At 44.0% G+C, this 17,915-nt stretch overlaps 1 protein-coding gene across 2 annotated transcripts in view; it reads right to left on the minus strand.

Annotated features, from left to right (window-relative positions):
* The window catches only part of FAM13A (family with sequence similarity 13 member A), a 172,271-nt gene that overhangs the window by 105,340 nt on the left and 49,016 nt on the right, over positions 1-17,915 (minus strand). For both annotated transcript variants that reach the window (XM_054990382.1, XM_054990380.1), the window contains exon 6: positions 5,139-5,308. In XM_054990382.1, the coding sequence (XP_054846357.1) occupies positions 5,139-5,308 (170 nt within the window). The remainder of the gene's footprint in view (positions 1-5,138; positions 5,309-17,915) is intronic.

Below are 17,915 nucleotides of genomic sequence, written 5' to 3' on the forward strand. Positions count from 1 at the left end.
ATATCTCCACCTTGTTTATGATGCTGCTTATAGGGCCATGTGACCAATAAACTCTTTGCACCTGGAACATGGAGTTGTATAAGTCAGTCTATGCATTGCAGTGTTGGCACAATCAAAACTTTGCTTTGGTAATTTTCAGGGATACCCGCAAGGTGACACTGGGTACTTGCCACAGCAGGTACTGAAGAAGCATGTGTTGCAGCCAGGAAGAACAATTTATGACCTCTGGCAGAAGACACTGAAAGCACATAAAAGCAGGTTTATGTTTTCTTAACTGTTGCCAATAAACAGTGTGCCAGCAGAATTGCTAGCTCTAGACAAGGCATAAAACCAGTAAAGCTTGGAAGGCTGGGCCAGAAGCAGACCGAGAACTGGAAGCTAATTTCTGCATTTAAAGGGCATTATGCACCCTTCAGGGCAGGGTCACAGTGAAGTGGTAAAGCACATGCTTCCCTGGAAGAGAGGGCCATGGTACAAAGCCCGGCATCTGTAGCTGAGAAAAGGATCTCAGTTGGTACCAGTTAGGAGATGAAGCTATGGCTCAGCAGCAGAGTATCTTCTTGGCATGAAGGTCCCAGGTTCAATTCCTGGCATCTCCTGTTAAAAAAAATATTAGGTAGTAGGTGATATAAAAGACCTATAGCAAAGAGACTGGAGAACTGCTGCCGGTCAGAATAGGCGAGACTGACCTTGACGGATCAATGGTCCGTTTTTGCATAAGGCACCTTCGTGTGTTGACCTGATGGGAAGGACTTCAACCACACAAACGCACAAAGCTGCCTTATACTGAGCCAAGCCCTTCGTCCCCTCAAGTTCAGTCTGTCTACTCCAACCGGAAGCAACTCTCCAGAGTGGCAGGTAGCGGTCTTTCACGTCTCCTATTACCAGCGATCTTCAACAGCTACAGACAGCACTGGGCTAGATGAATCATCACTGCTCCACATGCTCATAGCTTACCAGCTGTATTTTCCTAGTATAGCTAGACCTAGAACTTCTAGGTACCCCTGCCTTTATTTCTACTCTGGAATTGTTAATCCAAACTGTCAAAACTTTGAGTTGACCCTGGAGAAAAGCCACAATATGGGAGTTAGAATTAATTAGATAAAACCAATAATTACTTCATTTAAAGAAAGGGACAGAAAGTTGAGCCTTTGTCTTATAAAGAACTCATTACACTCCTGTGAATAGCAAGGCAAACTATGCATTGCGCAGAACAAGAAAGACAAACAAGTGATAACAATAGTACAAATGCTGGAGTATTGTGTTTAACAGAAAACTTACGAAACTGGTAGAGACAGTTAAAAGGCCCTGAAAAATGGATTTCTTGAATGCTGGGTGCTACTTTTGGAATTTATTGACTGGAATAGACCAGACAACTATAAAGTTATCTTCAGACGGTGCTAAAAGAAGAGTTTCATTGCTGAGTAAAGATTTGCTGATTTAGTGAGGGGTGGACGGGAAAATGAAGATGGCTCAGTGGCAAGGCAAGTGGCCCCTGACGGGTTGGCAGCACAGCACGGACCACGTGGCTCACATTTGGTCAGTAGTGGCAACAACAGGCCAATGGTTTGACACATTCCCTCCAGCCCTGTGCCTGAGTAGCCCCTGAAGAGCAGCACTGAAGGAGCCACTGAGCTCTGATCTGGCTGGCTGCAGCATGGAAGAAGTAGAGGACAAGCTAATGCCTGTCCAAACCTCTGCAGCTCAACCCACGCCAGGCAGCCTTGCTGTGCTGCTGGTGCCACATGAAGGTTTGGGATAAAAATGTCACAGACCTACTAGACCTCTTGTGATTCAAGGCCTGTTAGCCACACACCGTTTCCCTCTATAGCTGTATGTGTGTGTATAACAACTTAGGCAGGGGTCGCCAAACTTTTCTTTAATAAGAGCTACTTCTGAATAACAAAAACTATCCTGAGCTACCCCTGCCCCCCCACCCGAAACAGAACATGGATCATGAAAAACATCAGAAATGAAGCTATTAGCTAAGCAGCATAGAAAATATCCTAGAAATAAAAGTAAAAAAACCCCTTGAGCTAGGCTGACCAGATTTCCTGCTGTCATGAGACCTCCCGCCCCAGCCCCACTGCTGCTCAATGGAGCAGCCAGAAACAAATGGGAGGAGGTTTGGCATTGCGCCAATGCTGAAACGTCACTTCCTGTGCAAACCTGGAAGTGACACCACAGCACCAGGGCTATGCTCTAGGATTCACCTGAAATTGAATCCTAGAGTGGCACACCAACATGGTGATGTAATTTTCAGGTCTGCACCAGAAGTGATGTCATGGCAAGGATGTAACAATGTTTGTTGTGATTCTGCTTCCCCTCCAGTGTCTCCTGGGGCTTGCCAACACTGGCTGGCAACCCTATCTAGAGCAGATCTTTTTGCAGTCTTTTCCTGGGTCTTCTAGGGGATGCACAAGCTACTCTGCAGCAGCCAGGAAGACACTGGTAGCTCATGAACTGCTTTTTGGGAATACCTGACTGATGCCAAAACAAATCCACAAGATTTGGTTTTACTACTACAAATTAAAATGGAAAAATATATTCTACCAATGTTCAAGCGAAGAGGATTTCTTTTCCTAGCGAAAGAGATGGGGTGGGATAGAGAAGGAAAGAGGGATTGGAAGTATGCTTATGAAAACTAGAAAATTAATAAAACTTTAGGTTTTTTTAAAAAAAGAACAAATGAGGTTTCATACTTTCAGAGTTCTTGTATTTCCTTCCAGACATCTCAGAGTATATAATATTTGCTATCAGAATACCAAGCTCTGGAACTTATATATATATATTCTGCAACTTATTATATACACACAGAACTTATTATATACACACTTATTATATACACACCTCATTATTCATGAATACAGCAAACAGGGCAAAGAATATAGGAAGCAAGTGTGGCTATTAAGCTTGAACATTGTGGTGGAAGAATTGGAGACTGGCTGGAAAATGAGGATGCCTCTGGGAGGGAGTAAGTGGGAGGAAAGCAGGCAAAAAGAGAACTGAGGATCTGCCTTCCTCAGCAAAGAGAGGAAGGTATCACTCCACAAGAGCTGAAACAAACCGCCACCATAGGAATAATCCTCATTGGAGACAGGTAGGTGCAGAGCTCAGCATTAACAGGAAACTGCTGGGAGCTGTCCACTGGGACTCTGTAATGAATGGTGCTGAATTCTGACAGTAAATCTGTACTGGAGCCTGGCACTCCATAAATCAGGATGGGTGAGAGAAGCAACGTCACCCTAGACATGTGGCTGTACTGCAAGAGACAACCAATTTAGGCCACAACAGCCCTGTTCTCCCAGCTACAACTTCTCTTATCCAACAAAAGTTAAAACAGCAACGGCAGTCACTTCAATCCCTCAGGTAACCTTTAAAAAGCAGAATGAACACCTTAAAGACTTACAAAATTATATTGCAACGATATTATATTTCATGGACATCAAACCCAAGAAAATAGTCATAACTGTTCTGGAGGCAGGAGCACCCACAGCTGAAAAAAAGACGTTCCCGGAACAGCTGGACGTTGCCGTGAGAAAGCAAGCGGTCTTGCATGATTTGAAAGGGCTACTCAGAGATGAGGAGGTTCTTTTATGCCACCAGATAATTCACTGCCAGTGGATGTAGCGATGACCACTAGCACAGATTAGCACAGAGAAGATTAGACAGATTCACTGAGGAGCAGTTCATCAAGGCTGCTAGCCATAGGGTCTAAAGGGAATCTCCACATCCAGAGGCAATAAATCTCTGAACACCAGTGCTAGGAGCCAGATCAGGAGAAGACTTTGACCTGTATGCAGAGCTGCTTGTTGGCCACTCAGAGCCTCTGGATGGCTAATATGCTGACCCAGATGGACCACTAGCAGGGCACTCCTTAAGTTTTGAAATCTGTCATCAAGTAATGACAGCAATACTGCATTGGGTGGTCAACAGGAAATCTGGCTCTTATTTACTGTCTGGATGTGTTTCAAGACATCCATAGTTTGCATTTCCAGGATCAAGAGAGGCTTGAAGGAGAAATTTTGTAGTCTGGAAACTGGGCCCTTTGCAGTGAGCCATTCATGACTGCACAGCAGTAGGCAGAAAGGGTAGTTCTGTCCACTTCAAGATTAGGCTATTTTACTTGGCCTAGCTAAATATGCTTCTGGGTCTAGCATGGAGCATTATTTGAGTAGCAACCCAGCTTAGGCCTTGCCCACATGGCTCTCTACTTTTAGTATCCATCCATTTTAGTCCCCTGTCAAATACAGGATTTTTTCTATTTCTTTGTATGCTCAAGGAAACTCGAAATAAAGCATAATAAAAACATTACACTATAAAAGTTATAACAATTGTAAAACTATTTCAAAATCAGCAAGAGCATAAAAACAACCTATAATATATACTGTGGCACCTAAAAAGTGGAGGTGGCACCAAGCCAGCCTCAAAGGGAAGGGCAATACACAGGCAAGAAGCCACCACTGAAAAAGCCATGTCTCTGGTCACCACTAACCTCACATCTGGAGGCAGAGGCACAGAAAGCAGGGCAAGGGGGGGGGTAAGACATTAAGTGGTGGGCTGAACAGTACAGGAGGTTGCCCCTTCCAGCCACAGATGGCTGGAGCAACCCATTAGATCTGAGTAGTTCAATAACAGCAACATTTTCAATCGAGCATTAAAGAAACTGTGGTAAATCAGGATCCACATAACCTCCACTCACGTTGTTTCAACCAAAGCATATAAAAGAAATGGACACTATTTCATGCTACCTGCAGTTCCTTACGAACGAGAAGAACCTACCATCAAGAAATGCAAAAACTAATTTGTTACAAAAATGGTATCTGACTATTCCGCAGGGAGCAAGATTGTGTAGCCTTACAACAACAACGCTAAAGGGAAGAAATCAAAGCGAGACTTCCTGCACAGACTGCCATGAAGGAATCTCACATGTACATGTGAGCAAAGCATCCTATTCTATACTCATGATAACACAATAAAGTCCTGATTTAATGTGGACACGGCTGGCCGCTCAACACTTTAATTCCTTCAGCCTTTGCAGCAACGCTGCTAATGTGCTTTTTGTGCCCTGCAAAGACACCGATGTTTCTCAAGACAATTTGCAAGCTACATTTGACAGAGAAAGAAGGAACACTGACCTGGTGAAGAATGCAGCACTGCTCACGAAGGAGATTTCATCAGCTAAATCCATCTCCTCTGAACACAAACTGCGCGTTAAATGGATGCTAACCCGGGGAATTCCATCTGACGGTCTGGGCTGCGGCACTGTGCATACCACGAAAGATCCTTCTTGCTTGGACTTTGTGATCTAGAAAGCAAAGTAAAAAAAAAAAATTTTTTTTGAATGGGTATTGGGGACAAAAACCTTCCCAGCTCATTTGCGGCAGGCAGGGTGTACGTGGCCGCTTTTTAAACAACAGTGCTCTGAATTCACAGCAAAGAATGAGTCAGCAGAATTTTCCTACCAAATGAACAAATGCACGTCTCCCACTAGAAGGCCACTGTAAAAGCATGAAGCCGCAAGATAACCAGAAATCATGCAGCATATTAAAGTAAAATTTTGCTTAAAAGCTGTGGATTTAAAACAACAAGTAGCACAATGTCATGGGAGGCTGCACTATGGCTTTGCGCATGTTCTTTTTTTGCACAATAAATTAGTGCCTAGCCAATGGAAAGGCATATTATATTTATTATTAATTATTGTTTGTTTTTATTTCAGTGAGTTACTTGGGAGCCCAGACTTTACAGAAATACTAGCACAGAATTAGATGTGTTCAATTATTATGTACATTATGTTAAGCAACAGGGGTATGCAATAGCTGAAAAACTGCAAGTCGTTATATTTAGACTATTGTAGCAAGTTTCAGTTACATGAATGTGAATATCATATTCATATTCAAGTTGCAACTTCTGACAAATTTTTAATATAAGCGCTTTTATGCAAGAGAAAATGTTAGACAAGCTTTATCTGCAATGAACTAGCCATGGAAAGAGCTAATAGAAGATGGTTGGAAGAAAGCATGTGCCCAAGTGAGAGGCTCCAGGTGTGGACCAGTAAACATTCTGGGGCTCAGATGGCTCAGCAGTGGGATGCTGCTCACATCCGCAGAGCACCCAACTTTGCAGCAAATGAAGAAGCAGAGTGTTGTGGAAGCTCCTTCTACACCTTTGCATTGCAGTCTTGGGACTTGCCCACCTGACAGCTTTGCCTCATTGCTAGTTTCTTGCAGGGATGTCAAGTCAAAAGTGGGGGGATGAATTCCACAAACAAAGGGTACGAAATAATACAGGGCCTTTGCATGATAATTCGCATAGTCTCTTGTGTGACTTTCAGGCGGCAGGTGTGCTCAGTCCGCCTGCTTGAAAAAACTTCCCTTCCAGAAACTGCTTAGTCTCTATACATGCATGACATATCCAAATGTCAAATGTTTGAATGGAGCATTAGTACTATAATTCCTCTTAGCTATATATAATTCTATCCAGTTTTTGCTCATTTGCCTGTTATCAAAACAACACAAAAATGGCGTCTACTGTTAAAAATCACAGGTTTCAGCTCCAGCAAATGGGAAGGAGCTGTGGCTCAGAGGTAAAGCATCTGCTTTGCATGCAGAAGGTCCCAGGTTCATTCCCTAGCATCTCTAGATAAAAGAATCAGGCACTAAGTAATGGGAAAGATCTTCACCTGAGAAAGCTGCTGCCAATCAGAGTAAACAGTGGATATACCAATGGTCTGACTCAGGCAACTTCCATGTGTCCAAATGTCACTGGGTTGGGTTATTCTTAAAAGACAATTTGCTTATTCCTTGTCTTGGGACAATGTGCAAGTGTACTGCGAGTTAAATGGTGCATTAAATGCTCCCTTTGTTTGTGTGTAGAACAAACTGTCTCCTAGAACAGTGAACATTCCATTGAAATCCTTGCCGAGATAAATTCACAAGCAGAAGCCATGTATTACCTTCTATTAACATCAGCCAAAATAATACAACACAGTGTGCAAACTTTCAGGTTCTCCAGAACTATTTATCAGAATACACGTTTTTTAAAAAAATTAAAGGTGGGGAGGGAGAGAGAAAACATCTCTCATGATATCCCACGATAAACTTTTATTTGCTTAGTCAGAAAGCGGTAATTAGGGTTGATGCATAGATACCTCACAAGGCAGCCACATGTACTGGGAGGAACTAGACACCGTTGGTAGGCTCCTGGTGTATGCAACTGTTAAATCGAAAAGGGCTCTGGACACATAGGAAAGCCATTCATGGGATCAACTGATTACTGAGAAAATATCAGTTTGAATTGATCTCAACCCAGACTCTGCTACTTCAAGAAATTCAGTTGCATCCATACTCAAGAAGGGTATGTCAGCTCTAAGCCACAGAGGGCTATTCTAAGGGCTAAGGGCTATTCTAAGGGCTATTCAGGAGCCTTCACAACCAAGTGCTTGTGTTTTTGTAGAAGGCAGTTCTTTCAGTAGTGCCCTTTTAATGGAAGGAGAAGCCAATTTGAAATAATACCTACTACACTCCAACCGAAAATGGTGTGAAAGAGCAACTGGCAAGGACATGACCGAAGGTTGTGGTTTACACCAGCTAAGAGTTTACATTCCACACAATCTATGGCTCCCAGTTCCTTGGTTAGCAACAGAGACAGTGCCAGAATGTAGAAGCTGATGTCCTTCAAAAGAAAGTTCTCGCAGATGTGACAAATTCAGCCCTAATCAAAACAGAAGTGAATTCCTTCATATATCAAAGCTGAATGACAAAAAAGGGTCATACTAGCTACATCCACATAGGTCTGGAAAAGCTTTAACTTTCATTTTAAAAAAAGAAGTTGATTAAAAGGAATTGTAAACTAGAGGGAAAGTATTGGATTTCAGTCCTCTCCCGCCTTGTCCTTGAAGTGTGTTGTAAAAACAAGGCATTACACTCAATGTCATTGGCACCTAAGCATCCTTAAACATAAAAGGTGAGCCGTATTCCTGATGACCCCTGGCGCAGGTACACTGAGGATCCTGCAGTGCGCCTGCGCCAGGATAAAAGGAGAGCTGTCGGCGGCAGGCCGCTGAGGAGCCGCAGAGTGGGCGGGGAGGCACAGTGCAGGGGAGCCTGCCCTCACAGCCTTCCCACCACCTCCGCAGCAGCTGCAGGGCCGTGGAGCCAGCAGGGACTGAGGAGCCCTCCACCGCCTCCATGGTGGCAGCAGAGCCTTGGCCCCACTGCTAGAGCCCGTTGTATTTATTTTTACAACGGGCTCTGTTGCTAGTACAAACATAAGAGACGGAAAGAGCCTTACAGTCCTTCTAGTAACCCCCCATGTAGGAAATCCTGAGTATTCCCAACAGAGGGTGTCCTGCCTCTTCTGGAAAACCTCCACGTTTAGGAGCTGGAATGTGGTTTGGTAGCGCATGCAAAAGCTCCAGGGTTTAATCTGGCCTTTCCAGTTAAACGGATCAGGTAATAGGTGATGTGAAAGGCCTTTGCATAAGATCCTGGGGAGCTGCTACCAACTAGCATAGACATTACTGACTTTGGTAGACCAACGGTCTGATTTAACATCCATCTTCATAAGTTAGTGAACACGTGTACAATCCATGTACAGTCTACACTTGATTTGTCTCTATAAATGCATTGAGGAATTCTCATGCTACGTTCAACTCCTGTACAGCTTACACACGTGATTGAAACTGAACATTTATCCAGGTGCTGGTCCCTGGTTTCAATTGCAAAGTGAATGCAAGCTGGCTCTTAAACCAGGGATTTGCTAATTTGCAGCTCACTCTTTTAGCCTCTGCACGTTTGATGGTCTCTCTCTGCACAAGGCTAGTATTCTTGGGGGAGAAACGCTGAGAGAAAAAATAAATAAACCAACAAGGGCTCTTTTCAGGGCAGCAGGAAATGTGCTCCACAGCAAGTTGAGTCACAGGACAAATCAAACCTTATTTTTTTAAGAGATGTAAACAAAAGATAGGTAAGTGACAGGTAAAGCACCAGTAAATCAAAGGACAACTTGAAAAACAAGGAGAGGCCAAGGCATACCTTTACCTGTGTTATATAGAGATGCTGCAAATCTTTCAGCTTTCAAACTGCAATTCCCTAAAGTATAACCTTGATGAAATTAATGGGTTACAGCCAGAAATATTTATTGAACCACTGGAGCAAACTATGGACTGTTCCATAACCTAACACGTATACAACTAGTAACAAAACCCATCGTGGGAAAAAATACAATGGGATCTACAAAGGGGAGGGCAGGCAGATGGACATTGCCTCCTCCTCCACTCCTGATCCCAACAGTGTAAAGGCGGGGGGAGGGGGTGAGCATCGCCGCCTGCTCCGCGCCTGATCCCAGCTGGGTGAAGAGGGGTGGGCATTGCCACCTGCTCCGCTACTGATCCAGGCTGGGTGAAGGGGGCGGGCATTGCCATCTGCTCCGTTTCTGATCCCGGCTGGGTGAAGGGGGCGGGCATTGCCCCCTGCGCAGCTCCTGATCCCAGCTGTATGAAGTCGCAGGGGTGGGCTTTGACACCTGCTCCACGCCTGATCCCAGCTTGGTGATGGTGGGGGGCGAGCATTGCCACCTGCTCCACTCCTGATCCAAGCTGGGTGATGGCAGGAGTGGGCATCACCGCCTGCTCCGCGCCTGATTCTGGCCTGGGCTTCCCTCCATGACAGCTCCCTCTGGAGACGCACCAGGGTAGGAAGTGAGTTGTCTGGAACATGGTTAGCTTTTTATATATATTAGGATTAGGGATGATCAGTTTGCAGGCATTTAACATTTTGGATTCCTTTCCCCTGGATGCCTTCCAGAACCTTCCTAAACTTAAGAACAAATGAATGTATGAAGCAGCTCCATCCTCAATCAGACCAGGGCCCCCCTAGCCCAGAACTGTGTACTTTGGCCGCTGCTCTCCAATACTTCGGGCGCACGTCTTCCCCACCTCTACTACCCAAAATCTTTTTAATTGGAATGCTTTAATAAAGGACCATATACATACAAATTTGTGGTCTCACTCTAAATTGTTTCCATGGTACATCCTCCTGTCTTCTAGTTGCACAGCTTGTCTGGAATATGAACCCAGGATTTCTCACACCCAAAGTGAGACTCATGCCTCAATGTATATTAGGAGGAAATGATGACAAGGAATTCGTTTATGACCAATTTCTTGCTGTTCCAAATAAGATGTAGCTGCCCTTCTCCAAGTTTAGCATAATAAGATAAACAGCTGAACTAGAATATATTTTGCACAATACTTAGCTGATCTGAATGAGGCCTTGAAAGCAAGAGCACAAGCTGGAAGGCCTACAAGTGGTGCTCAGAGGCCAACGTTGTCCCCTGCCATTGTTCATAGGTTTGCCAACCTCCAGGTGGAGCCTGGAGATCTCCCAGAATTACAACTGATCTCCAGTCAACCGAAATCAGTTTCCCAGGAGAAAATGGCTGCTTTGAAGGGTGGACTCTATGGCCTTATGCCCTGCTGCGGCCCCTTCCCTCCCCAAACCCCACCTTCTCCAGGCTTTACCCCCACATCTTCAGCAATTTCCCAACACCAAGGTGGCGACCCTAGTAGCTCCCCAGCAAGTATCCAGTCTGTGAACACAGAAGCTCCATGTAGCCATCACAGCTAACAGCTGTTCTCAGACCTATCCTGCATGAATTTCTCCTGCCTTCTTTTAAAGCTTTCTAGTGTCCATCACTACATCTTGGAGTAGTGAGTTCCACAAGCTGTGTATTATGAGAAGAACGGCTTTCTTGGGTTGCCATTAATTTCTCTTGCCTGTCATAGATCTACTGTCGTTCAACTTAATTAGGTTTCCCTGAGTTCTAATAGTTTGGGAGAAGGATAAAAAAGCACCCCCCCACACACACACTTCATTAATTTATCTATTTTATTTCACTTATACCCCCCTTTCAACAGGGACCCAAAGCAGTTTATACTGTTCTCCTCTCCTCCATTTAATCATCACAATAATGCTATGAGTTAGGTGGTTAGGCTGAATATATGTGACTGGCCCAAGGTCCTCCAGCAAGCTTCCATAGCAGAGTGAGGATTCAAATCTCGGTCTCCTAGATCCTAATCTGACACTCTTGCCACTACACCACACTTTCTTCCTGCCATGCCATGAATCATTTTATACACAACTCTATCCATGCCCTCCCCCACGGTCAACTTTTTTTTTAAACTGAAAAGCTTCAAACGCTTTAACCTTTTGTTGTAGGGAAGGCGCTCCAACAACAAGTTGATTATTTTGGTTGTCCTCTTCTGCACTTCTTTCAGCTCTGCGATACCCTTTTGGAGATGGGACGACGCATAGCTAAGTGAGAGATTTATCTGAATCGCTGTTGCTTCTTGATGGAGCAAGGTCTCCTCGAGTTTCGTCTGCTCTATAAAAGTTTATATAAGCTGCAGTGGCTGTCCTGGCTTGAACTGCAATGCGAGAGACACTTTCAGGGATGGATCTTTGAGTAAGACCCCCAAACCTACCCACCAGCCAGCCAGCTGTTCCACCCATTAACAGGAGATTCCAGGTAATGTGCACCTACAACTGCAAATCAATGGGATCCGCAATCCCAGGAAATGATCAATCACAATGCTGGTGATGAACTAAAAGCCCCGCTTTGCCATTTCTTGGCTACAACAGACGTTTTAAAAGGATTGAAAGTTTATTGTTCAGTGCAGCATTATGAACTTTGAGGCACCATTCCAGCCAAGGTGTTAATATGTAAGCCATTTGGGGAAGAACGGGAATCCATGAATCAATGCTAAGCAATCTTCCACACATTTGCAGTCCTCTGAGGAGATATTTTAGGCAACAGGAAAGCTAAGACAGATGAACCCAGCCCACCACACACACGCAGCTGCCGGTTTCTGCCCCAGCTGCTGACAAGCCTCCAGGAATTCTCAGTGGAGAATTCCAGCTTTCTCAAGGGCTCTGAGCTAAAAAATAAACCAAAAACAACATCAAAGTTCGGGTGACTTCATTAAATCAATTTATCATTCTTTAAAAAATTGCTGAGGAAGCAGCCCCTTCCTAGTGGTTGTCTACTGGTGAATGAGATGGAAGTGAAAAGGTTAAAAGGCGAGTGACATAAAATAAAGGAGAAAGAAGTCTCTGGAGCCAGGCTGAGGAGTGGACTTTACCATCTCCCCTGGGAGGTAAGGCTGAGATGTCTCTCCAACAAAATGTAGCAGAGCCGAAAAACGTGGTATAAAGCGTTAGACAAGGCTACAATCAGACAAAGCAGCATATCAAACCAAAGCAAAGCAACCAAGAGCTCTGAAAACCACTGTGACTAGGGAACAGCACCTTGATGAGGATTTGGCAGGTTCACAGGAGGCCAGATAAAAGTTATTTTCTGGAGCCAAACTATGAATTTGCAATCAGGAGTTCAGCTGTATAATTTGATCTAAAAAAAAACAACCACAATGTAGGCAGGAGAGCTACCTGGACTGGGCCTGCAGTGCTGGGGAAGGGATGGTAGCAGACAAGAGTAGGCCATTTGAGGGGAGAAATTAAAACCCTCCATCCTCAGTACTGGGACCCCAATGCAGACCCCCCCCACTCCGTGTGGCTGGTTTTCAGGACCAAGCCACACATCTGGAGTTCCAATAACTGTCCTTCAGCACCACAAGTTCCCACTTGGTCATTCTGTTTTCAACAACTGCTTTATGACAGAAATAATCTGTGTGCAGCCATTACTCCGTTGTTTATTAGTGGCCAGGGGCTCTTTCCATAGCAAGTGCTTCTACCTGGTTTGTTCAGAGGTTTGACAAACAGACGCCTTGGTAGTGGAAGTTTGTGCACCATGTTTGCATGCTGTAACAGTCAAAAGGTGCCAAGCAATCCACTCATGTTTATATCATAGTAAAACTCTTTAAAACATTTTAAAATTTAATTTCCAAAATGTACCTTCCTAATTTTTATGCAGCCTTTCAAATTTTAGAACAACACAGGCTAGCTAACCCCAGCAAACATCTACTCTCTCTCCCACAGCTTTGTGAACAGTTTCCCGTTTATATTTAGGCTATTTCCACTTTGTTAGTGCTAGAGCACACATTCATCCTATCTGAAAAAGAACTGAACACCAATTATTCACACATACCTCATACATACCACACCAGTACAGAGGAGTTTTCCTCTCATATGGAAAGACACTGAATGACAAATCTATTAAGTGCCTGTTCCAACGGGGGAAACTATACAAAAATCTTTACAGGGAATATCTGATAGTTCACTAAAAAAATTCCATTTGTTGCTTAAACTGTCCTAAGGCCAGCTTGGGCGAATCCACATTACTCATTCTAAGTCGCATGTTCCCTGCATTCCCCACGCAATCCCGAGTGCCAGTCACATTACCTCATTAAACATTTCGCATTTCTCCCGAATATGTGGTCACAGGTTTTCAACGGGAGTTTCACGGTGGCCGTGAATGGGCCAATGCGCAATTTACGCGGTTTTTTTAAAAACCACCCCCCTTCCTGTCTCTCCGGCCATTCCGAGAGTTCCTATTGGCTGATTCAACTTGCAAGTGCTCCGTAGTCTGCAAAAGACTGTTTTTGACTTCATAGCATTGGATTTATTGATTATGCTGTTTCTGAATCAAATCTGGTAGTTTGAAAAATCATTTTGGGGTGAATCCATCCTCAGAACGGACTCACGAAACTTCCTTTTTAACTGTTTTTTATTTTTTTTTATTTTATATTACTGTAATATCAAAATTATAATATCCTTAGAAGGAAATACAATATTCTTATAAGGCAAGATCGAAATAACGGAAAAGTAATTAAAAAAAAAAAAGGCGGGAAGATTTGTTCCCTCCCTCAAAAGCGGGAAATGCGGGTGTGGGGTGAATGCGGATTCGGCCAGTGACTATTGGGAACATAATGACACTCCAAGGAAGTGAAACTTCAGTAAAATCCAGGCACTGAACTGTCCTGCATAGGAAATGCCCACGAAAGCTTCCCACATGCTTCCAAATTTCCAAAAAAGAAACGGGAGAGAGCCATCAGTGCTGTCAGTGGGGGAAAGAGAGGCATCATTATCTTCAATGATGTTTCTTTATAAGGCAAGATCGAAATAACGGAAAAGTGCGCTCAAAAAAATAAAAAAATGGGCGGGGGAAAAAAGGTCCCGCCCCAAAAAGCGGTTTTCGAGCGGCTGTGTGACCGGAGGGACGTGCGAGAAAGACGGATTGGAAGCAGGAATGTGAACGAAGAGGAAAAAATCGTGGATTGGAGGCAAACGGAAGATATCCGATAAACATGCGGGTAATGGGTGAATGTGGATTCGACCCTTGTGTCCCAAGGATAATGTTATTTTTGTTCTCAGTGGAAAGAGAGATCTGGGGAAAGAAAAATTAACAAGTGTCTTTCATGACCTCGTGTGTAGCTGCTGCCAAGACAACATTTTTTACATACAGGAAGTTATCAGCAGATTGCAAAGTAGTGGTGGTCTCAAAAATTCATTTCTACATTGAAGCCTGTACCCTGTTTTTTACTCTTCTGCCAATTCAATGGCCACGGAAAACAGCAAAGAATTAATACCAAAGACATTGTGCCAGTTATAGGCACTGTTCCTTTTAAGCAGAATGTTTTCGGGGGATATAAATATGGAAACATTCTGATAGTTAATTTATTTTGTTCCCAAAAGCAATGGCATTGCCAAAATGAAAAAAGAAGAAGAACAACTGAAATCCACTGATGTAGGTCCAAAAGGGGGGAATGCATTGCTGGAAACCTGGTCCTTCTCCATTTATGGTGTTAACATCCCACAACACAGAATTACAGACCATTGCAAGAATCCGGGTACCTACTTGACATCATTGGCATTGTTAGGTAGGGCACAATAAATTACGCAGGTCTTTCAAGGCTCTCAGACAGCTCGCATAAACACCACTGACTTCTGCTTCTCTTCAGAGAGGCAGAAAGTTGGATAGAGCAGCTTAAAGCTGCCCAGCTATGACCGTCTTGACCCAGCCTATTGTGGCATTGATCCCAATCTGAACACAGTTTGGGGTGCCTGATGATTCAGTGTATTTTCCCTCAAAAACCAACTGCAGTTTTCAAGAGTACTTTAGAGGAAGGAGAGTTACACACTCTCTATTTTCCCCACTGTTCTAAGCAGAAAGTTAACAGATTTTTTAAAAAATCAGCAGAATGCTCAATACATGGGTCTTTCCTATCATCTAATTAGGCCCTTAACTTGCATATATTTCTCCTGAAATGAGTACGTTCAATCTGTCACGATGAGCCCCCTAGCTACCAACTGACCTGCCTCACCTTGTCAACTAATACAGCTCTGGGCCTAAGGTGGTAATCTCAAACGTGGGTGTGCTAAACTTAGACTGCAGGTAGAGCCATTCATATGACTCTAAAGGTCTCATTCTGTATGGAAGATCACTATACAAAAAAAATCTATGCATGTGTCAGGAAGAATCCTAGACCACTTTTCATGCCAGTTTTCAAAACAGAGGGATCCTCCTCTCCTTCTCCTTCAGAAAGGAGGAGCATTCTATCATGGAAGCCCCATGCTTACAGTATGAAAGTGTAGACTACACACAGGTTTATCACCTTAGTGGCTTGCCCTGTAATGTGACTGGCAGTATCGGTTAAGGAGTAACACAAGAAAGCACTTCTTCCCCCATCATGTAATGAACAGGAATTCCCCAGCTACAAGAGAGGAAGACGGCTACTAAAACGAATCAAACATATCCACTACGTTATGCTGTGGCTATTAGAGGCAGCATACTTCTGAATATTCCTGGCATTAAAGACTGTGAGCTTAGAAACGGTGAGCTTCTCAGATCATTTGGCTGTTTGGGGATGGAAAAAGAACGCTGTTCTAGATGGACCTTGGTATGATCCAGAAAGGCAATTCTTATGTTCCAAACAAGCAAGTCTTTGTTCTCTTCTAGAGGACGGCAGTCTTTCACACAGCAGATGGTTCCCTGGCTCTGATACTGAAAACAGACACTAACAGTTCTTACTGTCTGCAAGAGATCCTGGCATGTCCTGGTCTCCAGAGGCCTAGAGCAGCATTTCCAAGGCAATAGAGGCCTCTCTAGAGGGGGTGAGCAAGAATCTGCCTCAAGCCAGCTAAAATGACAACATTCTGTAGGCTACTCAAAGACATTTGTCTTGCTCCTCAAGGCACAGGACTATATTCCTTACGCCTCCAGTTACCCGGTGTTTTAAAATGAGAATTTGATTGTGATTCTGAGTAAAGAGAAGCTCTTGAGCTAAAACCTGGAAGGGTAACTCTTCTGGCCACATTTGAAAAAAAAAATTCCAACCAGGAGCATTTTATGAATAACCTCTCCGAAATCAATACAGTTTACATTGAAATGAAGAATCAGAACATAGTCGAGAGGAAGCATCATGAGGCTGGATCTTACAGATCTGTTCTGCTAACAGCGGTGCCTCTTCTACGTCGAGGGGAAAAGGCTTAGCACAACAGCTCTGTGAAATCTAACCCATAAAAAACTAGGACAGAAAGAGTTATATTAAATAATATCTCACACAAGTGACCCGAAAAAGAAGAGTATATTTTGAGAGGATGCTGTTATTTGTCAGGTATACCAAGAGTGATTTATCTGCAAGCAGCGCTAAGCAGCAGGGATCACCAACCTTCTTAAACACGTAGGCACCTTTGGAATTTTGAGAGCTGGTAATAGGTGCTACAATAAAATGGCTACCATGGGGGCTGGGTCCAACCACAAAACTTTGGGAGGTTCCACAACATGTCAGGAGGTTTCAAGCCAAACGTCCTCCTGTAACAGAGAGAGCTGTTTCCAAATGGTTGTCTTCTTACAGATACACAGGTGATGCCTCCAGAGCTCTTCTGAAGTACCTCCAACGGATGTGGAGGAAAACTCGCATTAGCTTTTGGCGAAGAGCTCCTTTAATGAGAAAAGACGTGGGCGCCAGCCAATGCATTAGGGGTGCAATAGTGCCCATGGGCACCACATTGGGGATCACTAGTGCACAGGATTCATCTGAGAACAAAGAAAGGAGCATTACCCCCAGACACCTTTAAACGGTAACCTTTATGGGTCTCAGGTTTCATTACTGACATAGGCAGATTCATGTTTGCACAGGACTTTGGTAGTCAAATAGTTTTCTGTATGTTATGCAAGAGTCCAGACTGACAGCCTGTTCCATTCCTGTAAATCCATCAGTCTCAGGCTATCCAACCCTAACTCCCCGCTGACTTCCCAAAAGGCAATGATTAGTCAGGATTTTGTTACTTGGCAAAATGATCGGGCACTTCTGCGGCAGCTTTTCTCTGCCGCATAAAGTTTAAAAATACACTCTTGGGAGAGAAAAAGACACTGAAAATGCCACTTCTTACCATGAACAATGTAAGAAATACAAAGACAATCTCTCAGTGAAATCATTAAGAGGGTCTGATGGCTTTTCAAGAAAACTGTGTGCTTACGGTATGGACCAGCTGCTAGAAGCCCCAGGGTAAAATATACCCCCAAGAAACACTATGATCTCATTCCCTCCCTAGTTGCCAACCTGGAAGTAAAAGAGGCATGGGGGGACAGCAGCAATAGGACTCGTGGGCAGTCCACACTGGAACAGATGGCTGGATCCCTGGTCTATCACACTCCATTAGCCTCTTCAAAGTAGCCTTTCTAAAAACTAGTTTATGATCCGGGGCATATATAACCTTGAAAGGAAGATTAGAGAGTGACTGGCCCAGAGTTCTATTTGTGGCGCTTCACTCTTAATAGCATTTTAAATTAGGAAAGCTGAAGCCCAATTAGTTATTGGGTATGGTCAGTGACATGTGTCTTTGTGAATATGGCTCACTTTCCTGGAGGAGCCCACACACCCACACCAAAACAGCCCCATCTGAGAAGCAATCTTCTCCCTGGAGGCCACTGTCCTGCTGCCTAAGGAGCTGCAGGCT

The sequence above is a fragment of the Eublepharis macularius genome, chromosome 10 (genome assembly GCF_028583425.1).
Source record: "Eublepharis macularius isolate TG4126 chromosome 10, MPM_Emac_v1.0, whole genome shotgun sequence".
Taxonomy (NCBI): Eukaryota; Metazoa; Chordata; class Lepidosauria; order Squamata; family Eublepharidae; genus Eublepharis; species Eublepharis macularius.